A 24295-nucleotide genomic window follows, 5' to 3' on the forward strand; every position below is an offset into this window, starting at 1 on the left:
TCTGGCAGCTGATGGTATCGGTGGCGGTGTCGGCAGCGGAGTGATCGGCGGCGTCGGCGACGACGAGAGGGAAGAACGAGCGACGCCAGAGCTCGAGAGCGGAACCGGCACCATGTGCCGCGGAGGAGGCGGAAGCTACCGCCAGTATCCGCCAGATCTGTTGGCCTTCTCCGGCGGTCGAGGCGCATCGCCGACGAGCCAGGCGTCCACCGCGCCCGACAACACGCGTCTTCCGAGTCAACATGTGACACCCACCACAGCCGCGTTTGGCTCACCCTCGAACCAATATCCAGCAGCTTTCAAGACTTTGCCGCACAACCGTAGCGTTACACCCTATGGAATTACGAGCTCGTCGATCGCACCCGTAATGCCACGTCATGGCTACGTGACGATACCACGCAGACCAAGAGCACCCAGCTGGAGCAGCGGACCACCCACATCGCCTACGGACGGATTGGAGCCGGTTTACGATAATTTGGGATTAAGGACAACCGCTGATGGTAGTTCGGTCCTATCGTTGAACAAAAGTCCCGAACCGTTGTCCACGATGAGGAATCGACCTCTGCCTGGAACGCCAGGCTCGCACTACGGTACGATACAACGAAGCACACCGAATATATTGACCAGCAGTCCACTCGATAGAGCCGCTCCGGAAGGTGCAGCCGAATGGCCAACCAAACTCGCTGACGAATCGACTGACAGTAATCATCTTGTTGGACAAGCACAACCGCAACAGCAGCAACAATCCGGTAGTAGCAACACGTTAGGAAGAAAAGTACCACCGAGACCACCCCCGAAACCTAAGAAGAAGTCAACCAACGGTCCCCTGTACGAGGACGAGGGCGAAGACGGCACAGAGGTATGATCGACGTACGTCGGTCGACGAAGATGAGGCCGCGAGGTCGTGGCCGTGCTGAGGAGGAGAGACGCATGACCGAAGCCACATTAAACCGGTAGTGCCTTTCAAGTTGAAACGACCCCCTCGATACGCGGCGGGTCGATATTCGGTTGGAGCGCGTAAGTTCCGCCGGCGAACGTGCTGACGAACGAGCGTGCCGGGGGCTTCCACATCCGGTGAACATGGTTCGTCGGGTAAACCGCTGACTTTGGCGGAGAAACACCAGCGAAATTTTTCGGACGAGACGCCTTTGCCGGTTATTCTTTCTTTGTTCATCGTGTATCCTCTCTGTCTCTTTTTATGTATTTTATAATTTATTCGGTTCGCGGCGCATGACAGGGTTTCCGATCGCGTGGAGGACAAGCATATATTATGTGATCCGTGAGATCGACACACGGATTCTCTACATAGGTCGACGCAACGGTGGATAACGCGAATAATGAGAAAAGTGTCGAAGCGATTGATCGAAAATCGACTATGTCTTTCAAGATCGTTTTACAATTTCGGGGAGGAACGTTCGATGAAACGTTTTTTTTTTTGGAAGAAACAATCTCGACGATACGATGGATACAACAAAACGCCACGAACGCTCGTGACTGGTTTTACTACGTGTAACGAGAAAATTAGTGGATAGCGGGTTGTGCCGTTCACGGACGATCATAGACAGAATTCATGTAAAATACAACGTAACCGGACATTAGCATTAAGGATAATGTCTCCATAAGGAGACGTTCGTCTTATTTATTGACGTGCTTGTTGCATGCCTAACGAAGATCGCGTTCAAACCGCAGCATCGTGAAACGATGCGTTCCTTTATACGATCTATTTGCGAAACGATCATGTGATCGATACCTCTTAATTTTTACTATTTCCATATATTTCCTCCTTTTTTTATTATTATTATTTAAATTTTGTACTTCTACCGATGTGTACTATGCTATCGATCATTTTTACACGATATTTCGACTTTGTTATTGTCCTTTTTTATCCTTCAAGGAAGTGCAAAACGATGCTTTGGTTTTCTACTTCTCTTAAGTTTAAGATTATGTTTCTTTATTGTTTTAATTACATATTACATATTACGCATTGGTACTTGACCGCATCGAACCGGTATCTGTTTTAGCGATATGTAAATCGGAATTAAGAGTAACGCACGGGAAACCATGTGCATGGTTCCGCACTATGTAAAAGAAAACGTATTCAAGTAACGGAGATGTTAGAATAACTGTTTCTAGTAACGTTGACAGAAACGCATACGTAAAATCTTCCGATTATATTCGTTGTTAATGGTAAAATATCACAGATGTTTCAATCTGAGTGTTACGAGGTCGTAAATCGGTATGAAAAGATCGGTCCTATGGATTTTCTCAAGAGTAGTGGCGCGGTTTACACGATCGACGTTATAAGATACCGTGATCAAATTCATGTTATTCTCGTCCCTCGAAACTACTCAGAAATATTTTAATATTTGCGCAAGGCCATGCTACTTCGTATCTACGAAGAGAGATCTCAGTGTACGTGCATTTTTTCTGGCGAATCGCCGAATGTATGTTGTAAAAAGAAATCATCGTACAGCTTGTACATACAATGTGTATTATACTACTTAAGAAATAGCTCGTCTATCCTCTAATGGTTCGATCTGACTAAGGTTTCGCCAAACCATACGTGAAACAAGTGATTCTGCACGAAAATTTCTTTGAAAAAAAATGAAAATGGCGACACGTGAAAGCAAGGCGCGTCTAATCCTTGAGTTAAGGATACAACGTAAATCGATCTTAGAACTAACGAAAGAAAAAAAAACTGTCGTATACGTAAAACACGAAGAACTGCATATGCGATTCGCGCTTAATTAACAGATTTAATTTTAAAAAGTGTACGAGGAAAAGAAGCTGTACATTCAAAGCGATTGATCGTGAATTATTTCTTTCGGCTCCATAGAACGCGCGACTCAAACTTCCTTTTCATCGAACTTCGATAGTTTCGATTACGTCCTTCGTATAGGTTCCTCGAATTTTGGGGAAATTCACGATACTTTCCGGCCATCGATCTGTCTCGCGTGTCAAACGAAATGCAACATGACCGAAAGGCAAACATTTTTAGCCGATTCAGTATTCTAATGGCCTTACAGATATACAGGAAGGATCATTCTTGGACTAAACGTTTATCGCTCGTAAGCTACACGAACTCGTTATACTTTCTGTACGCTTTATCCGGAGCTTAACGTTGCATTCCCGACTTTGGCGAGGATTTAGGGATCGATCGTTCGCGCAACTTGTTGCGAACACACGAATCCTCATCCTGTAACGCTAGTTCTAACGGAGGAGTCCCTTCAACGACTTCGAATATTCCTAACAGGCTTCCCGTGTTCTCAACGAATCTTCCAAGCACCAGGAAACGTTTCAAGATAATTAAACGGTTTCGAGCGGCTTTATTTTTTCATAAAGCATTCGCTAATTCTGAATTTACAACGAACAAACATTTGCTTTTGTGGACCTTTCTTCACTGAATTTTTCCTCTCTGAAAGCGATCTTTTAATTATTTAAAGCAACGTAGCTTGCGCATTATAAGCTGAGTTTGTTTGTTAAAAGCACAGGATGTGTCACGTAATTGGAAAGATTTGAACGCTCTGTTTGTTTGAAAATAGTATAAATGGAAGAGAAAAATGTTGAGTGGTACGAATTATTTTCATATTCTGTCTTTTGCTTGAAACAGGAAGACGCATACTTTTGTTTAATCAAGCCAATCCCTCGAGTATTGTATTAAAATAATTTTTCCAGAATGTTCCAATTACTACAAACTACAAACTATTCGCAATTATTACTTTATACGATAATTTTCATAAAGTTAAATAACGTTAGATAAAGATAAATACGATAAAAAGAACCGAGCTCGATTAAGAACATTTTAAACCATATTAAACGTTCTTTGCTATGTGCTAAATATTCAAAAGACTTCACTTGCAACAAAAAAGTGATATCGTATCTAAAAGATCAGACGTTACATTCTATTATAATTAATAAAAGAGCGAAGTAATAAATTTTCGAGATAAATTTTGTCAACTCTTTTTCTATCACTTTATCTATTTTCAGTCAAATAGAAGGTACGATTCTTTATATGCATATTTGAAGAAAGAAGTCTTATTCTTCTTTACAACTACTTGGGTAATGATAATGACGTGTCAATTTATGAAACAAAGGGTTTCGTGATAGCGACGAAATATCTTCCCCGAGCGTCATAACGCACCTAACAGTATTACGAAACGAATCTAAGGACGATGATGCGATGCCGATGGGACGGCGCGGAGAAAATCGCGGCGCGATCGTGTAACTTCGTTTCCTCAGCTACGTTTTAACAAATATACAATCTATTAACGTAATATTCTTAAAAGGAGAGCAAGAAGAGAAGTTAATATAAAATAGGTGCCAATGTACAGTTATCTCTTACTAGTTGTTCTGGAAGTAAGAATTTACTACGAATAGTCTTTGAAAACCTTTCTAAGGAGAAAATTTAATGGAGAAGAAATTTGTGTGTTTTACTCGTAATTGTTAGATAATAGATGTTAAACTTTGTGAATAGAGGATTGCGATGCTGTAATTCACGTTGTAGGGATTAATTGAAGGAGGACTTGTAACAGAAAATAAGAATCATTTTCTTCTTTCGTTTTTTAAAGTAATTACGCTCTTCAATTATTTCTATCATTTTCGTTCCGATAAACTTCACTTTCTACGAACGCAATTATCTATAAACGTTAAATTTAATTTCACACTATCCTCCAAAATCATTTATGTATATAAATGTTTCCTGTTTCCACTTCAAATTAAAAGTCCCTAAGATGGTAATCAGTCTTATGACTCAACCTACAACATTGGAGATTTGTTACGTAAAATCTCTAACGCTTGAAAATCGAAGGAATAAGGAAACCAGGAATGTGTAAGAAAATTTCCGATGAATGATCTCGAACGCTTCTTCGCACAAAGATCACCACAATCGACCGGAAGCGAGATTACACGAACGAATCGTCGCGAATTATTTTAAGCGGCCTAGCAGAGTCGCGGCTTGTCCGATCCAATTGTTGTGCCACGCCCTGTAAATACACACGGACCTTAATTGCACGCTAATTCACGACGTTGTTTATATGTAAATGTAGGCACGTACGAAGCAAGCGTGGCACGACCGGTTGGTACGGCGCCACGAGTATATTTTTGTAATTTTGTATTTTGACGAATTCTCCGACTACGATTCGTGCCCACGACAATCGCGCGGGGAAGATACGCTTCGTCTGTATTCCACGTTCTTAGTCCCAAGGAATTAACCGGATCCAGAAATCGATTCGCGCAGCTGTAAAATATGTCGAGACGGTCGTTAGATTCCTAGGATTTGCCTCGTCTGCGATCATCTCCTCGTTTAATTCCTCGTCGTGTGTATGCACACGTTCTCTACACCGATTTCTTGATTCGCACTGGCGCTTACATATGTAACGGTGTATTTGTCGAGATTACGATTCGATTTGAATTCCAGTATATAAGGGACGGTTGGTTAAATATAACGTCGCGTGGATGTATTTTGAAGCTTGATTCTTCATCCTTGATTTTTCAAGAGCAAAAGATGCTTAGTTTTATTTGACATTTAAGAAGATACAAATGAGAAATGATCTTAGTTTGTTTACAAATATAAATATCGACGTAGGGGGAATCATTGTCGTTTATTTTCACGATGCTAAGGATTTATTTTCATTTCTTGAAAATATTCAGCATACTTTACTGTTTGTCCCATAATAATGATCATGTCGTCGAAGAACTAATTTTGCAACTTGAAACTTGTAGAGACTCACAGAGAAATTCGTACCACGTGTCATCGAAATTGTCATCGAAAATTTACCAATTCGAGAAAAATTCCTTTAGCCCCCAAAGAGAGCAAGCAGGAGAAGCGCTGTTCGTCGATGAGATTTGTTTCGCATTGAACGCATTCGCGTGAACGCAACCCTTCTCGATTCCCCGCCATAGTTTCCTCCACATAATGAATAGCGGTACGATCGTACACGCGAAAATAGAACGTATACGATCCCCGCAATTATAACGTAGGGGGTCAACCCCGTCTGCTCTATGTACTATTAGCTGTGACGTGTTTACCAGGGATGCGCATGACGAGCCAACACCAGTCAGCGTGTAATTATTATGGCGAGGATACTTCGTGCGCGCAGTTAGGCTGTTCGTCGCTTTAATGACACTCCCTCTTTGATCCTCGAACGTTGCAATAACATGGTTTATGCGTCTTTCTATTCTATTCTACCGACTGAAAGCACGACTTAGAGGCGATATCATTCGTTCTCTATCGTTCTTCGTGAGCAGACCATTTTTCCAATCGATAGACGCGTACAGATACTCCGATCCTTCGTCAACGTCTATCTTCTAATGACTCTGCGTATCTACCTGTCAGGTATATATCCGCTTGAAGTCATTACGCCGTGGCGGAAATTAAAGTCGAGGGGGAGACAGAAAGAGAACGTGAAGCGGGTTGAAGCGGTGGAGAAAGACGGTGCCTAAAGTCCGTGTAATTGCGAATGTCGATGCGTTCTCGTGAGGACACGTCTCGGTTGGTATTTTTAATGAGGTACACGCGAGATTTTCTCGTTTCGAGGCTAGAAACGATCCGAGGGCGTTGGAAACAGGTGAAAAGACTGCTCGCGACGTCGACGAGGACATTAATAGAGCGACGCTGAAAGGACGACGTCCCGGCACTTGTTACCGGTTTTCTGGTTGAATTGTGGAATTATCGAGCGTCGATGGGAACGCGTAACGAGCCCTGTTTCTCGTCCGCCGCTATCGACGAACCACAGGCCGAGCGAACGCGGCTTGGCCACGTTTTAATTGCCAGATAAAGTTTGCCCGAGGTGGAAATATTAAAAATTCGATTCGGTCAATTGTTTGCGATGTCGATTTAGTTCGACGATTACGGGAGAAAAGGGGTAACGAGAACACGCAGTGTTTAATGTAAAATTATAATTGGGCCTTGACCAATTATATTGCGCAGTTTGCTAATGAACTTGCATGGGCACAATAATAGAATCACTTTTTGATAGATATACCTGGGATGATTGCATAATTTCCTGTAACTTATAGACACGTTTTACGGCTTAATTATTCATGGGTTACAACATAATATTCGAAAGGATGAAAATTTTTCATAATACAAGTTTTGGCTTTTTACTCCGTGATATTAGAATAATTTTTTTCTTAAAAAAAAAAAAAAAATGAAATCGCGTAAATCGACCAGTTGCATTCTGCGTCTTATGCTGCCAGAGATGTACTTAAAAATCGCGTGGTTTTTACGTCCATCTAATTTTCAAAGCGCCACAATAATATGGTCTTCATCGAAGATGTACCGAAAATTGTATATAATATTCTTAGTTTCGTCACCGAGATATTGGCGCCATGTTCTTGATTTACATCCGTAGGGGCGCAGGCGAAAGTACCGTCCAATACACCGATCCGACTATAACAATCTGGAAGTTAGACGCGTGTAATTAATTTTATTTCACTGATAGATGCGAATGTTTCAAAATGTAGTATTTCGAGAGAATTTCAAACCGATCGTTTTTTTGATAAATTTTTTATATAATGTATTAATATTATTTTTATTAGGGAGAGATTTATAAATTTATCTGCCACGCATAATCGACGAAAACAATTTCTTTGGAACAAATAAAATTATAGGACTAAATATAATAGTACTCATTTTGGAAGTTGATAAATTACTGTCGTTCAATTATAGACATTTAAATGATAAATTCGGTAATATGAATACATTTAATACTTTTAGAATGGAAACTAAGTGTCTCGCAAATGTTTATTCTATAATAACGTATTCATTCGAGAACCATCCACGAGAGAAGCGAATAATGTTGAATACATTCCAAAAGGGACGATAATAATCTTCCTAATTATGCTATTTCCGTTTTTAAACGCATTTTTCAGCCGCATTCTCACTGGTTCTTTCAAGTGTAGTCCATAGTCCGAGAGAGTTTATAACAGCTAACTAATTCTCGGAAATGAAAGATAAAACGCTAATTCGATTCAGTAGATGGCTGGTGGTATGAAAATCGCTAGCAACGATACAAGTCTGACAAAAAAAATTAAATTTCTCTTAACGTCAAAAGTCATCTAAAAATCGAAATTATAAACTTCTGACCGAGTGATAAACTCTTAAACTTAATTTCCGAGCATTAAACGTACGCTGCTAACGATATTCTTGCTTGATAGTTTGAATCGTGTAAATTTAAGTGTATCATGTGCGTATCATATCTTTTTAAATGCCGTTCCTTTGCATATGCTGAGAATCGCGTACAATTTTGTATAATGTTCGCATCTATTTATTCATCGAACTGTTTCAACCATTTTTCGAAGACTGAAACTTTTGTAATTGAAAAACTACGTGATTCCATTTTGTGTAACTTTCTCGATCCAAAGGAATTGCGCTCACGACAGAAACATAAAATGGTTGAATATAACTCCCAAGGTGATCTACGCGACGTTCGCGCAAGAACAATTTTCTTGGGTTAATTAAACATTGACCGGTCATGCTTTGAAAGCTGTTCGGACAAATGCGTGAATACACGCTTCTATGGGAAGACTTCATCGCGACTCGTTACATAATGCGATAAAGGTTTGATGTAAACCAGCGTTGTCCAGACTAAATTATAAACTTTAGAATGTTTCCCTTAAATGGTTAAAGTCTCCTTCGTCACACTATGGAAACATTGGTTGATGCCACGTTATGTATAAAAAAAATACATATTGGTGAATCCTCTGTTTCTGGTGTAGATACGAAGGAGCTTAAAAAAAAAAGACAGAGATATATATATAGAAAGCTTTTTTGTTTACGGATGATGCTGGTATAAGTCTCAAATCAATTAGTTACTCAAGGCTACTTCTCTGAATTTTGGAGCATGTTTGTGACAAAGAGATAAAACATAAAGTAGCCTTGAGCAGTCAACTGATCTGTAGAAAATACTATTTCAAATAGTTCTAAATGAATAAAAGATTATGCTTTCTCGATTGATCGCTCGAATCGTGTCCTAATCATCGTTGAAACTGCCTAACTCATTCCATCGCCACTTGTTTAAAGAATATACATATTAAAATAGGACTTTCCACATGTATACTGTAACGTGTAACGATAGTACCGTGCAGAACGCGAAGCATGTTCCTGACGAAGTGTTGTTAGGGCGCCGTTTTCTGTGGATCAGCCGCGTCCAGGTTTCTCGTACTTGATGAGCGTGTACGCGGACTTTTATGGGGCCGAGTTATGAATAAATGACGTTTCATTAACATATTTTCGTATCTCGTACAGCTCTAAGTTGTACAGGATAAGAACGCTTTAAAGTGTTTTTATCATAAATAGGGATTATTATAAATGTAAAGGAACTGTTTGCGTGTCACGATATAGGTGTAAGAAACTCTAGGGAAAACGTAGCGATCAAGAATTTTTCTTTTACTTTAGATTCTAGACGACATAGGAATGTTAAGGATGGATAATCGAGATAAAAATCTTTGCGAACGTTGATCATGTCTTCTTTTTTCTATTTTATTACATATTCTCTTTTTATTCATTTTCGCGTTATTATTATTATTACTATTATTATTGATAATATTTACCGTCGTTAACATTTAATATTTCTATCGATCTATTGGATTTATATCGTTATGTTGCGCTGTTATTATCATTGTGATCATTATTATTTTTAGGAAGTTTTGCCAGAGAAATTGTACTACTTGCCTTGTAACGAAATTTAGTTTTATTCTGTCAACATTTCGGCTGATTATAATTTATACGCTATTGTCAATGTACTATGTATATCACTGTAAATACTATACATATTTTATAAATGAAATATTTAGCGTGACTGTAATATTAAGAGAATGTACTGAAAGCACCACTCTGTACACTCCACGATGGTTAAATTTTAATAAATATTTCCCAACCCCATCATAGTGTTTCAATCTTGCTTTACCTAATATTTAATTAATAATTAACAAAGAACATAGAAAAACATACCCATATTTTTCGATATCTTTTTATTGAGAAAATAGCTATAATATTTGCGTCCTTGTAATCTCTATTATCATTACAAATATAATTGATTACTTTTTGGTTTCAACAGACTTTAATATTCTCTCTTCTTTGGTCATTTTCTTTAACTTCAACAACGTCTGCATGCCATATTTCCTCACCAATTCTTCAACGAATTCATCCTTCAACTTTTTTAGGCATCTAAAATGCAAATTAACGATGACAACAAATAACAGTTATATACCATAATTTATTTATTCGTTAAATATACACAGTGCTTAAAGTAAATAGGGGATATAGAATCTTGAAGTACAAATAACCTTACTATTGAATAAATTCGTATAAGCGAGGGACACGACATTTTAAATTTTTGTCATTAATTTCACTCTTCCCCTAATTACTTTATTGACATTATATATTTATTGGCATGTTACCTTCTATAAATAGAGTCAGTTCTGAACTTGCCGATGTCGAGACTAGGGGCGTGAGGCCGATGGATAATGAATGTATCCGGCAAGACAATGTACCTATATAAATCTCCAATTTATGGTATCGCGCTATAGTGTTCGGTGTTTTAAAGTCATTTATAAAGGATATTTATGAAACGCTTCTTACTTGTAATCCAATACCGTCAAGTGTGTCAGATAGGATACCTTGTTCCATCCAAAACCGATGAATCTGGTATCATATCGAGGCGCCTTTCTTGAGACCACGATGTAGGGTTCGAAATCTGGTTCCCAAGAAACCTACGATGATATCAGCTTTATTATTTACGTACAAGCGAGATGATTCAAATTGTTTTCAGTATACGTACTTCGTATGGTTCCATCGTATTTCTCCAATAACTGTAATTTGTAGCAGCGTGCCCCTGCGTCCAGACATGGTAACGAAAGGTGTATAGAACGCCACGCTTCAAGAACTTCAGAAGTTCATCCTTGTTAGCAGGAAAGATAAACCTATAAAAAAGATAATGATGTGCATCGCGCGATTCTTTGTTCCGATTTTAACAAGGAAATACCTATAACGCTCGGTCTCAAACGCCGGAACGATCAAAGCTACTTTGTCCGACTCGCTGATATTCAGTTTAATGATATAGTTCATAAGGGATTCGTGTAATCCGTACTGCGGCAAAAAGTCGACGTCCAATTGGAAGATAAACGGTGTCGATATATACGACATCGCAGTATTTCGCAAATAATTGATGGGATAAAGTTCCTGGATGAAAAGAGTTCTGTATAATTAAATATCAATATATGTATTAATATCTTATCTTATAAAATATTTTAAAGTGTTTTCTTTTTATTTATTTGTATTTTCTTTCGTTTGAACGTTGCAAAATTGACTTGTAACTGTCTGCATACATTTACATAAATTTCGCTGAATTTGATCATCATAATGCGCGAAGGAAATGTTATCTTTTTTTTTCAAGAATCTGTTGGCCATTCTAGCACCAGATTCTGCATCTCTTAAACTTCTGGCGCCAGACTTTGCCCCACTTGTTAGAATACGTAAAAACTTATGTATACGTATATAGAGGATCGTACGACACCCAAATACGAGAGAAAAATGACTGTGCATCTGTTACCATTCAAGCAAAATCCATTCGTATACTTTTTCGATAATCTGATGAAAATCATATTTTGAATGCTTCTAAAAATAATTTACACGAAAATATAAAAATCTGCAATTTTCTTTTATCCCTGTCATATCTGAGAATTATCTTATTTTAAATTATCATGAAGATTATTAATTATCCACAACGAAAGTAATAAGGGTATTAAGACGATCAAACAAAATATGCAAGAACTAATAGAATAACTCAACATCTTGTAACTATTTAATAAACTTTACTATTGAAATACGTGTACAAGATGTAGACTCTCGTAGATAGACATACCCCATCCTTATACACGACATGGTATGCAATGTTCTTCCTGTTTCTCAGCTCGATGGAGCCGCGCACGAACTCCAGGAAATTCTGCACCTCAGCGTCCGTAAGGTATAGCGCAACGCTTATGGTACCGGGCCAATGTTTCGATAGGTCTTCTAGTAACGGTATCCTTTCCACGCTACACTGAGTTGCTAGAGCAACGTCTGTTGAAGCATATACATTGTACTCATATTCAAGTAGAAAAGGATGAGTACGATACAACGTGGTTGCGCCTCTTGTAAATTCTCGACACAGAGTCGATTCGTTGTACTAAAAATCCAAAATCTCTATTTTACTAATGTTAGTTGCCAAATCGTACTATAAAATGTTCCATGCAATGTCGACTATATTATATTATAATTATAAATTGAAGATCATTTAATTTGCAAGTTATTGGATCGTTTGCAGGTAAGTATAATTAACACAATTGTGGGGATAGTCAAATAGAAAACCTTGTAATAAGACAACGTAAGTAATGTAACAAATTAATTACATTAAAAATGAAGCTTTTCTGATAATATTCTGCTAATATGTACAAATATTCTTTATTTTAACAAAAAGGAAACTTACTTGCGATACAGTTTCGTGTTTATCACAAGCAAATAAGCGTTTACGTAATAAGTTTCCGTCCATTTCAAGGAAGACTTTATGCAACTTACGAAATTGGTTAATGTGCTTATTATATACATCTTGCTTGCGAGGGGAATTCCAATGTACGATCTAAAAAAAAATCGCTTAGTGCTGAGGAAGAATTTGTTTAAAAAGCAAAGCCCTGAAAATGTGTTCCAAGGAAAAATCGCGTTACGTACATTTATTTGACTAGTGTCGCGATAACAGATATCGCTAATCGTGTGATCGCTTAACTGAATATTCCATGTGCACTGTATTTTATATACGATAGATGAATGCTCTTTGACAACAGCATTTATTATATCCTGATCGGCTAAACTAGTTTCCGGTATATGGACCAGAACACGCTTCGCAACAGTTTCCCACAGGCTCATAAATTTCCTCTTACGGAGTTGTTGCAAGTGCATTAGCATCACGCCAGTGTTAAAGCCTCGCCCCAGAGCTGGCCATGGTCGCTGACCGTAAGACAATGCCTTTATGTACCAATGACTCTGATTTTCCGTCAGCCCTAGGGCCTGATCGCTCGTGAACTCCTCGAACATCTGCCAGAGCAAACTAACATCGTTTAACACGGTCACATCCGTGTCGAATACCAGCACTTTATCCTCCCGCATCGCATCCGGCAGAATTAATTTCAAGAGACCGTAAACGCCCGAGTAATGTTTGTTCGGTATCCAGGACACCTTTGGCACCCATTTTTCTGCTTTGTAATACGTTAAATTCACTGAAACGTTGCAAACATATAGAATACGTTGACATCGCTCAAGAATAATTGCGCTTAAAAAAATGTTTATCATCCGTTCCTTAAATTTAAATAACAGAAATTTTATATTCATGTGTTGTTCAAATTTATTTCACCAGCCGACAGTCATGTTACATGCTTGTTATAATTGGATCAACGACTGTTCGACGTTTTTCATATCCAATTTTCCATATTAATGGATTTGTATGTATATTATTTATACATACATGTGTGATGCTCGTTCATAAGAGGGAAAAAGCATAATTCACTGTTTTAAATTAAGAGCAGTGAAAAAATTGGATAGGATTTCATTTTATATTAGCATGAAGAGTGTAATGAGTACGTGACCTAAATTAATTGCTGGATAGATGTATTATCTTGAAAGCTTCATTTTGTTGAAAAAATTCAATATTTTTTCAAAATTCAAAATTCAATATATATATATATTTATATACAGCGTGTTTTTAATATATATCTAAGTGAAAATATCCTAACAATACGTTTCTTATGATTTTTTTAGATGACATTTTTTTAAAAACATTTAATCTAAGAAACGGATGAGACTACATCCGCGGTGAATTTTTACGAACCGTGTGGTAAATCCCACGTTTGAAATACTGTTGTCAAGGTCCTGTTTGCAATTTCATCAACAAGCAAGTGAAAGTGCAAAGGTTTAGTGCGATAGAATAAAACGGATTTTACCACTGTCACCAGAGCAAACGTTGAATTGTATCCGGCACATACCATCGCAATGTGTATAGTCTCGCATTTTACCTTAAAACAAATCGCTAATCTTCATCGTCTTCATATTTAAATTTTTTACAAATTATATAGCGTGATTCTTAATTGCACGATGATATTTTATAACATACAAAGAATATATTCTATCTGGTTTTACATTAATACGGCTTAGTACAAGTCATTTAATCATTTTTATTAAGTGTTGAAATATCCTCTCTCCTCCTGCTGGTTTAATGAACATATGTTCTAATTAATCGTAATTAAAAAAGAAGGTTGAACAGCTTATTCATATATAGTAGTATTTTTTACTTCATATTACAAGTGTATCTCTTGAAGAAATAGAAGAAAGAATAAATCAACATAAAATACAAAAATTGGAAGAAACTTATTAATTTCTTTTTTTTTTTTTTTTTGAGAATGAAAAAGAAACAAAATTGTGTGTGTTCAATGAATTTATAGGACGAACTACATTTATTTATTGCTTGCATAACTTACACAACCTACGATATCAAGTAATATTTTCTTGCTGATCATAATACATGAAAATCAACTAACTAGCTAAAGACAGGACACAATTAAGAATCACTCATTAAATGTACCATATTTGAAAATATTTTTAAATGTTCATTTTTAATTTTCGATTCAAGATGTACCAAGGAACGGCCTAAATTTGTGTACCTCATTATGATTATTTTCTAAGTGCAGCTTTTCCACGCGTGGACTTTCTTTCTCTACGTCCATGGGCGAGCTCAATTTATTGTTAAGTTTGAAGGAATTGATATCGGCAGAAGGAACTATAATAATAGACGAAAGGTCAATATTACGAAATATTGTAGTATGAACTCGAGTATTACCGTTCAATAGTAAATACAGGTAAAAAATTGTAGATAGTATTAAAACACCGAATAAACATCCTAGCCATGATCGAGCCATTGTAATATGACAGACATATTTCCCAATTCGTAGAATGATTAACGAATGAGCTCTGTTATGTAAATACCAAGATCTATAAACAAAAATGAAAAATCAATGTAGCGATTGGACGAACAAGTTACACGTTCAAATTTTAATGAAGTAGACTAATCAAGAATTAAATTTTGTGCAAATGAATGATAAATACAGTAGTGCTGCACTAATTGACCTCAAGATCCTGCGTGGGCAGTTAATAGTAACGAAGCGAAATCCTGACCAATTAACACGACACTACTGTATGTTACTATGTTATGCTGTTTTTGGAGTCGTTCTACATTTGTCTTATTTTCTATTCTACCTAAAAATTATGCAAATATAAATTTCCCTATAATGTTTTGTACAATATTTTTTTTTGTCTATTACAGTATTGTTATATATACTCTCATTATACGTGTAAGATATGTAAAAACATCTAAAAGTTTATAATTTATACAGATATTTTGGCAATTTAAATTACTTGACATGCGCAAACGTGACATGGAACAAAAACAAAAGAGATAGGTTAATGCGCTTTGTTGTAATACAATTGGCTTAATGGAAATAACACCATGAAATAATATAAACTGGATATAGGATAACTAAATATATAGGAAGGAACACATACCTCCAATGTCGCAGTTTTTGTCACCGACTGTCACGCACTCAAATCCATTGCTTCAACTACTTTGGGATACAGGGTTCGAACGTGATTAATTCTATATGTAAATTTGCAGACATAAATCTCCTCGGGCACCAGCACTCGTTTGCGTTTCAATGAATCACTGTTATGTCTGCGAATGTTTGCTGTAAACTAAGCAAATTCGCGTAATTACAGTTATCTAGGAACAATGACGGGACAGCACGCATCCTAAACACTCGAAGCCGGAAGTCTAACATAAATAGTTTAATCACTGGATAACGTAGTAGTAGAATTACTACTCTGCCTGAACAACACAACAAGAGACGCCGAACAGTCGGTAACTCGTTACGTAGTTACCCACTTTTGTTACAAGAGGGCAACATCAACACTGTGAACTGAAGTTAGTCGCAAGTAACATAGGATACCAGGATGCCACATACATGTATGTATGTATGTATGCAGTGCATGTTAGATTTTAAAAACTAGATTTTCCCCAAAAGTTGGCTATGTAGGTATAATGTAACAATTATTCACGATGAGACTTTTGAATATATATATTCTTAATACTTAGATTAATCTAAGTTCATTGAACTATGCATGATACAACCTTCAACTGTATGTACATCACAGTTATCGCATTGTACATTGCATTAACAGGTAAAGCGGTAAAATAATAGTATTGTTGTATTTATGGAAGTATGATCGCGGTTTGATAATTATATGTGATATTTAAATGCCATCTTTTTATTTTATAAAATTTTATAAAATACTTTAAAAAATTATATTTCATAACCCGTTTATATATTTTGTTGATTGTATAAAATTCTAATTATACATACATACACAGAGTGTCCTACTAACTCAATTATAAAGCGATATCTCAGTTACTTTTAATGATACAACCTATTGCTTTGGCATTTTCACGTATCATTAGCGGTAACGGAGATATCACCTCATAAGAAAGTGGGATATCCTGCGTATCGAATATTTTACATGTACAGTATTAACATTAATATAAAATAATACTATATTAAATATGCTTTCCACCTTATGCAGAAGATTTATGTCATAAAATGTAGTCTGACAGAGAAAAAATAGATCTTTAACTGCACTGTAAAATAAATGCTTTATGTCACGTTAGCTACTAACTAAACATAATCTGAACAATAACTATAAAAGTAGTTGTACGGAAATTATCTTATGTATTAAACATATTTTTCTAAAATAAATATAACTAAGTCTTGAAGTGAATAAATGATAAGAATACAATGTGCAATGATATGAAACAAGTTATAAAAAAAATTTGTATAGAAATACGTCCATTATTTAATTTATTTCTGTTGCTTTACTGGTGTACGAAGCAGGTTCTTGTTCATCTTTGAGCTTGCGTAATCTTTGGAGCTCTGTACTTCTCGCTCTGTAGAAAAAATAAAAAGATTAATATTTGATTAAATTACCATTTGTAACTTACGATACCAATTGCAATACCTATGCAATGCTTCCTCCTGTTCTCTTTGTTCTTTCTGTTTCTTTAGAAGTCTGGATGCCACAAAAATAATCAGTACTATAACTGGTATTAGGCAAGCAAGTACTATACCAGCTGTGATACCGGCTTGACGAGAACTATATTCCTGTTGACCTGTGATTTTCAATACAATTTATAGTATTAATATAATTGACGATTACACAAATGAAAAACATAGTAATCGATATAATATATACACATATAAAAACAAATATAATTAAGAAAGGATAAAGGATAAAGGACGAGAATAATAAAAAATGAAAAAATAATAACAATATTTTTGGTGGAAATTTCCATTCCACTATGAAGATCAAGTAGGTATTAAAACGATTTATCAAACGTGTAGTAAATGCATGTGGAATAGAAATTTCCTGAATATTTAAAGGTATAGAAAAGTTTATTGAACTGCATTTTTTTACATTAATTAGCAAATGTTTATATAAAAACGTTACAATAAACTTCCATTATTCCAAACAATAATGCATTTTAATGCAATCAAATATTTATACTATACATTACATATTATAAAAGTATAAAGCTTATGTGCGGTATAACAACGTAATAATGCATCGTTTTGTAAATAAAGAACATTTCTATTCCACAGCAAAAACAGTATATATATATATATATATACACGTTAAATTTTATTAATTCTGGACGTAAAATTTAATTCATTTCCTATGACGAATGAATTTATTTCTTATGCAAATGATATTCGAGTGCGTGTGATTTAATTCGGGATTATTTTGAAAATATGACTGCGAATAATTACCAGAGATGAGATAAAAATCGATAAATGTCTGTTATGGAAGAGATGTTCCCCAAAGAAAAAGAAACATATAAATAACGAACTTCTGAAATGTCAAGTATATTGCTTGAATATTATTTAAAAATCTATGAAAATCTAATATTATTGATATTTTAGACGTCACTTTCTTTACTGGGACTTCCAGTTTTTCTAGTAGAGTTTGTTGTACTTTTTTCCGATTCTGTCAGAGAAGTGGGTTCTTTTAGATCCCAATCTTTATCCTCAAAATCAATATCTGGTCTGTTAGGCAAAGGCTCGTGTGTACGGTAAACTTTGTCATAAGAATGAGGCTTTTTAATCATACTCGAACTAGTGCTAGTGTCGCTAACGGGTGAAATTGGTCTATCGAATGATTTTAACCGAGACAATAGCGTTGAATCATTGTCAACACCAGAACCGCGTTCAGAATAACGCCACGATTTCGAGGAATTTTCCTGCGCTTGATTCTTTCGTATATAAAAAAAGGCGCCAGCAACACACGCTATTACAGGAATTAAAACGGCGCAAATAATGCCCATTGTTGTCCATGCTGTACGTTGAGCATACTCGATCTGACCTATATTTATGTAATACCAAAGAATTTTCTTTTATTTCTCTTGTAGATGGGATAGCCGTTTTGATAATGAATTATTATTTTCAATGTGCGAAATGTAGCCATGGAGATCAATAAGATTTTCGAAAGATAAGTATAGATAAGTTATAGAAAAACAACAAGTGATTATTGTCTTGTTAGAAAACAAATATATAAAATTATAATTCAAATACTCACGTAGACACTCCGTATATCCGTACTCCGGTACGTTCCAACGACCTTCGGGGGTGCATACACGTCGTTGATCGCCAACCAATATAAAGTCCTGATTGCATTCAAAAGTTACCTTCGTACCTGGCACGAAAAAGAAGTTACTCTTGCGTCCGAAGCGTGGCGTCTCCAATACACCGCATGATACCACTGAAATAATAAATAATAGAACGTGAAACAAATTATACAAATAGTTATTGACTTAAATATACTCTAAAAACTTTTGTAACTCACCTCGTTCATTTATATTGATATCCCTTATTTCAGTGTACGTATTGTAATAATTTTTCGTAAAATGAGCCATATCACGATTGAGCGACATTGCGTAGTCATATTGACACTGATATGATTGTCCACAGAGATCAGCAGCTCGTTGTATATCGTACGACCTGCAATGGAGGAAGATAAATATTTTCTTTATAAACAATTCGATATTTCGTTATTCTGATGGATAAATAGACTATTAAAATAATAGTTACCTGTTTGATGGTAGTATCTCTGCAGGCGTCTTACGCCACTCGGGCTCGAAGGTTCTATTGGAATAATAACTCGCAGTTCTGCCAAACTCTCTAGTGAACAATGGGCCTCCTTTATCGTCGTCTTCTTTATCTTCCAACATCCAATGAATCGCAAAGTCTTTATGTACAGCCTCAAAGTGGTTCAAATTGGACGCTGCTACTTGTTGTCCATCCGGATTTGTCAAGTCGTCCGCAATGTCAAAGTTCCATTTTCCAAATAGACCACTTGTTTTATTCTAAGATGAAATAGATAAATGTATAACTTCTATATATTTGTCAGTATCTATTATATAAATCCATATTTATTTTTTAAATCGTACCAAGTACGTCCAGGGTAAGTAAACTCTGGCTGACATGTATCCTTCGTTTTCGATTACTTCCACACCTGCACCAGTATCAAACATGATGATCACTTCGCTCTGATTTAAAATGTACGTGGGTGTATAAACAACAACGCCGGTAAAATGTTGGAATTTTATGGATGGCCTATCGAAGTATACTCGACGATTATTGGCGAAGACATCGAGGCGATATCTCCATTGCGAGTGTTTTGGCCTTAATCGAACTTCTATGGTTGCTGAATTATTTCCTCTTGCTGTATAGAAAAATATTAAATTAATTCCAATAGGAATTATCAAATTTTTATAATTTTATTAGTTCTTGTAAATTAATTACCTGCTACAGATGTCAATTGCGTAGCCCTAACTTCACCGTACACGTTATTCGGCAACTGCTCGAATCTACCTTGCACGTCAAGCTTATCTTTCAGATTATTCACACGTACTAAAACGAACTCTCCCTTTCCATTAAAGGTGTATTCCAAGCCATCGAATGTTGCAATATGAGGATCACCAAACACCGTCGCGATAGCTGGAGACTGATAAGCGATACAATCTTGACTTGGTCGTCTTTCAAATCTGAACGTTTCACAACCGACTGCGTGTTCTTCTTGCCACATACAACACATGTAGAATGGTATTATGTCGTGGTACCAATGAGAAAGAGTTGGTACTTTGTTCGCCTCGTCCCATGGATAGTATCCTAAGTTGTGGGACCTATGTGGTCTCGAACCCCATTGCTGATCGTAAGTCAACATTAGATAACCATTTTTATCGTAGCAACATTGCTGCTCAGAACCGTCCATGCTATAATTAAGAAGTAAAGTATGATATAAAAGAAAAATCGGCAATGTTGAGCTATATTAAAGAAGAATTGGGAATAGTGGAGAGGATGAGAAAAATGTTTCTTCCGATTGTATTATTACTTCGTTCTAATAACAATTTCAAGAAAACGTACATTAAAAATTAAAATACCTTTTGCCTATAAAATTCTACTTCCGTACTAACAGAAATCTTACTTACTTTGGCGCCCCTGTTCTCACACAATGATGCGCATGCAGATTATACATGCAATCCAAATTCGAATCTTTATCGCAATCGTAATCCGGAAGGAAACGACCTTTGTCATTTAACGCGTGTTTTAAGGTACACGGGCACAGGGATATTTCCGCCGCAAAATTTTTCAAATATCTGTCGTTCATGATCCACTTGTCGCAAAGTCGTTGAGGCCATTTTGATCCATATCCTCTTTCCCATTGCGGAGCAAAGTACCAGGCTAATGGAATTGGCCTACTCCATAGGCTCCTATACAAACATTTTTTGTAATTCCACTATCCAAATAATATCTAAAAGTATTTTTTCTTTTACATATAATTTACGTACGGCGTGATGTTAAGGCCAGTTTGTTGCTGCGGATCTGTTAAATTGAGCTGGAGAAAACCGAAAGTCATGTCTTGCTGATAAGGATTGCTTAAGTCACGGTATGCTGCTGGTCTTATAATATAGCTGCCCAAATTCGTATATGCTGTCTGCAATTTTTCAATTACAATATTTTTTTTAATTGATAATCAAATTACATATTATGTCGCGGGCAAATGATTTCTCGAACCAACCTCCAAATTAGTGATGTATTCAAATTCGGGAGTAGTTTTCGTCTCACGATATCCCCACAAAGATATTTGTACTCCCGCGTTTAAATTGCTGGTTAAATTGTATCGATCCCAAGTAATTTTTATTTCAGCTGGATATGCTTGGTGAACGCTATTGGACACGAAGATTTTCTCGGTCGCTGTAGCTGGGGTTTCTGATAAGAATTATTATAATTAATATTTATCTTTTGAAGATCATAATTCTTTATTCATCTTTATTTCGAATTAAATAGATAGGCTTCATCAAAACTGTTATAAAACTCAGAGAAATATTATCTACTCTTTTAAATTATTATAAAAAAAACCGTAAAAACTATGACAATGATATTTCTTAGTTATATTCCTAATTATATTAACAAGTCAATGCGTATGTTATCATCTTACCAATGAAATATTTTCCCTTCCAATTGTATGTTTTACTGTCACCAATGCTAATCGCAAATCGAATATATCCTTGTGCCTTCACGAACGGTTGAACACATATCGCTCGGTTTCTGTCCACTACAGTACCTATCACCCATTCACTTTCGAACATACATCGAATTTTCTCAGTCTCGTTGAAACACGGACCAGTAATATTCACGATGGTACCGCCTAACATGTTTCCGCTTTCGGGTGCAAACACCAGAGGCAAATTTGCTCCAGCTGGAAAACGTATTATTATATACGACATTATCATTAATTATTAATGATTCTTCGCTACGTGTTATTCAATCTTACAAATATCTTTATTGCAAACTGCAGGCATTATGTTTTCATCTATCCTAAACATATGACGTCCTGGAAAACCGTTCGCCCATCCTCTTCCGGTTAAATCGCGAATCGTCGACATTTGAGAGAAGGGCTTGTATTCGTAGCTTCGTGTGCCATTTCCAGCGTTAAAACCGACCTACGCAGAGATATAAATTATAAAATTAAATAGGCAATGTTATATGAAGGAAACTAGGAAACTTCTCAAGTTTCATTTCATCACTGAAATATGTCGCCGGCAATAAATTTATCATTACACGATAAACAATTATGTTCCTAAATAAATCATAAAATTCTTATATTAAAAGCGTATATGTATTTAATGCAGTCATATCGCGCAAAATATAAAAATTGAATAGACTTACTAATGCTGGGACTCCACCTTCTCCATACATTGTATCACCACCAGCTTCCGTGTGACTGCTCCATTGAATATTCAGGTAATTAAATATGACGTAGGTGTTCACTTCATCTGTGGCCAGAACCATTTGAAACGTGTTCGTGTTGTAAAGGGAATTATCGATACCACCGGTGAAGGACATATTTTTCCACGTTACTATGACTGCGTGTTTAGGGTCGAAGGCTTCTGTACCAATAATTCCTTCGCGGATATCCCATTTGAGACGTTCACGCATTTCGACGCCAAATTGATCTGTTCTCCTTTGTAAATCTCGTTCCAGTCTACAATTCGTTTTCGTGATAAATTCCAATATTATCTAGAATGTTATTTAATAATTTTTGTAATTTTTAACTCGCCTAAAGTATACACCGGGTCTCCTCTGATCTATGTCGGTTGGTCTTATTTCTCCTATGCGACATTTACTGAAAAATATCCCTATAAAACTAGGATCGTTCTTCCTTGGCCAATCTTTGATCGGGAATACGAGAGGATACGTATAATGTATCGGAGGATCGCTAAATTCTAGGAACCCATTCATTGATACCTGTAATTTTTTAAACAGACAATCAGTTATTTATTAAATTTTTTAGATTAGATTATCTAATGATAAGAGGATAACAAATAGGAACATACTCTGGTGTAATTGAATCTGAAGCCAAAGAATGGTAATTGAAAATTGAAATTCTTGTGTACTTGTGGCGTCGAAGCTTGGATTTCACTTTGATAATCGCCTTCGTCATCGTCACCACCCTTGTCGAAGTACCAATACATGAATTCTGATCGAATTTCTTTCAGTCTAGTCTCTGTTAAGACATAATTTGGAACTGAATCATCCGGACGAGGCGCGTATCTGTCTGCTTCCGGTAAATCGGAGTCTGCAAGGATACACGAATTGCAATATTTTAGTATCGATATTTGATATCACGTGCAATAATTTCAAGCATTTGGATCTTTTAGTAGCTTGATTAATAACTTTATAAGAAAATGAAAATACTGCTACCAATTTTAGCAGATTTTCTGTTAACATCGTTGTTACGTATCCACAAACAAAGTCAACGCGCGAAGTATGTTTACAGGGCCGATAACACGATCATTTAGATTAGACCAAATGTAGAAGTAAAAACAAACGAAATAATTTTAGTGTAGATATGAGGAATATATCTACGTGGAAGGAAGATTGAAAAACGAGTTACAAAAGATACAATCCAATGATTCATTCGATTCATACTAGAGTGAGTAACTGATAAAATAGATAAGATGCGATTCGTTAGTTGGGCTATATATAACAAAATAATACATCCACTAATTAAAAAGAATGTATTTGACTTACGTACAACGTTTTTTCACTAAATAAATTTCCTAGAATTTAAAAGACATTCTGTCTTCTTTTATTTTTTCACATTCTTTACAGAAATAGAAAATGAAATAGTGGTCACGCCCTTTGATATCGAAATACTTACCGTACCTCACATACTTCTCATTCTTCCTTCCGATCATTTTCTTAGAGAAACCAGACGAAGACATGATTTTACCCTCAGGTATATTTTTTTCGTCGCGGTTGTCACTGGTACTGGCTGGGGCATCTTCCGCTCCTTTCTCCATTCCTTCCTTATGATCATCCCCATCTCTGGTCAAGTCCACTACCTCGGATAAATCTTGCGTTTCTATCGGAGATACTTGTTCGGTATTCTTGTTAATTTCTGAGTACATCGGTTCCTTGTTATCCAGTCTATCCAGTCCAAATACACTCTCGAATGTTTCATTTTCAACATGTGCTGATATGTGACTGGTCAATAGAACAAGAAAGCACCAGAAAACGATCAACTTTGGGAAAGCAAAAACACGACCGAGATACGATTCATTCCGCATTTTCAATATCCAGAAGTAAACTGTACCGATTTGTC

General features: G+C 36.3%; 3 protein-coding genes across 14 annotated transcripts in view; 1 reads left to right on the forward strand and 2 right to left on the reverse strand.

The window, feature by feature from the left end:
* LOC122568583 overlaps nucleotides 1-8950 on the forward strand; it is a 214563-nt gene extending 205613 nt beyond the window's left edge. For all 8 annotated transcript variants that reach the window (XM_043728484.1, XM_043728486.1, XM_043728481.1 and 5 more), the window contains one exon: nucleotides 9-8950. In XM_043728484.1, the coding sequence (XP_043584419.1) occupies nucleotides 9-865 (857 nt within the window). In that variant the 3' untranslated portion in view covers nucleotides 866-8950. The remainder of the gene's footprint in view (nucleotides 1-8) is intronic.
* Nucleotides 8951-9955: 1005 nt separating this feature from the next.
* On the reverse strand, nucleotides 9956-15873 carry LOC122568585 (LARGE xylosyl- and glucuronyltransferase 1-like). Of its 3 annotated transcripts, none has more exons than XM_043728491.1 (12): nucleotides 15587-15872; nucleotides 14865-15016; nucleotides 14689-14804; nucleotides 13860-14043; nucleotides 12707-13251; nucleotides 12468-12617; nucleotides 11865-12167; nucleotides 10986-11182; nucleotides 10782-10923; nucleotides 10583-10713; nucleotides 10402-10494; nucleotides 9956-10168 (listed from the first exon to the last, which is right to left on the reverse strand). In XM_043728491.1, the coding sequence occupies exons 2-12, from the start codon at nucleotides 14941-14943 to the stop codon at nucleotides 10039-10041; spliced, it is 2070 nt and encodes a 689-aa protein (XP_043584426.1). In that variant the 5' UTR covers nucleotides 14944-15016; nucleotides 15587-15872; the 3' UTR covers nucleotides 9956-10038. The 3 variants fall into 3 exon arrangements, 2 of the variants coding, with proteins under 2 accessions (XP_043584426.1, XP_043584428.1); XR_006317131.1 differs by having other exon boundaries at nucleotides 10049-10168; nucleotides 10402-10504; nucleotides 15587-15873; XM_043728493.1 differs by lacking the exons at nucleotides 14689-14804; nucleotides 14865-15016 and having other exon boundaries at nucleotides 15587-15871.
* Nucleotides 15874-16130: 257 nt separating this feature from the next.
* Nucleotides 16131-24295, reverse strand: LOC122568582 (protein mesh). Of its 3 annotated transcripts, XM_043728479.1 has the most exons (16): nucleotides 23852-24295; nucleotides 23025-23266; nucleotides 22748-22935; nucleotides 22357-22672; nucleotides 21962-22130; nucleotides 21626-21886; nucleotides 21206-21396; nucleotides 20976-21121; nucleotides 20616-20897; nucleotides 19930-20399; nucleotides 19575-19849; nucleotides 19216-19490; nucleotides 18971-19125; nucleotides 18704-18886; nucleotides 17090-17240; nucleotides 16131-17018 (listed from the first exon to the last, which is right to left on the reverse strand). In XM_043728479.1, the coding sequence occupies exons 1-16, from the start codon at nucleotides 24258-24260 to the stop codon at nucleotides 16928-16930; spliced, it is 3804 nt and encodes a 1267-aa protein (XP_043584414.1). In that variant the 5' UTR covers nucleotides 24261-24295; the 3' UTR covers nucleotides 16131-16927. The 3 variants fall into 3 exon arrangements, with proteins under 3 accessions (XP_043584414.1, XP_043584413.1, XP_043584412.1); XM_043728478.1 differs by lacking the exons at nucleotides 16131-17018; nucleotides 17090-17240 and adding an exon at nucleotides 17660-18490 and having other exon boundaries at nucleotides 23924-24295; XM_043728477.1 differs by lacking the exons at nucleotides 16131-17018; nucleotides 17090-17240 and adding an exon at nucleotides 17661-18490.

This window comes from Bombus pyrosoma, linkage group LG6 (genome assembly GCF_014825855.1).
Source record: "Bombus pyrosoma isolate SC7728 linkage group LG6, ASM1482585v1, whole genome shotgun sequence".
In the NCBI taxonomy this organism is placed as follows: domain Eukaryota; kingdom Metazoa; phylum Arthropoda; class Insecta; order Hymenoptera; family Apidae; genus Bombus; species Bombus pyrosoma.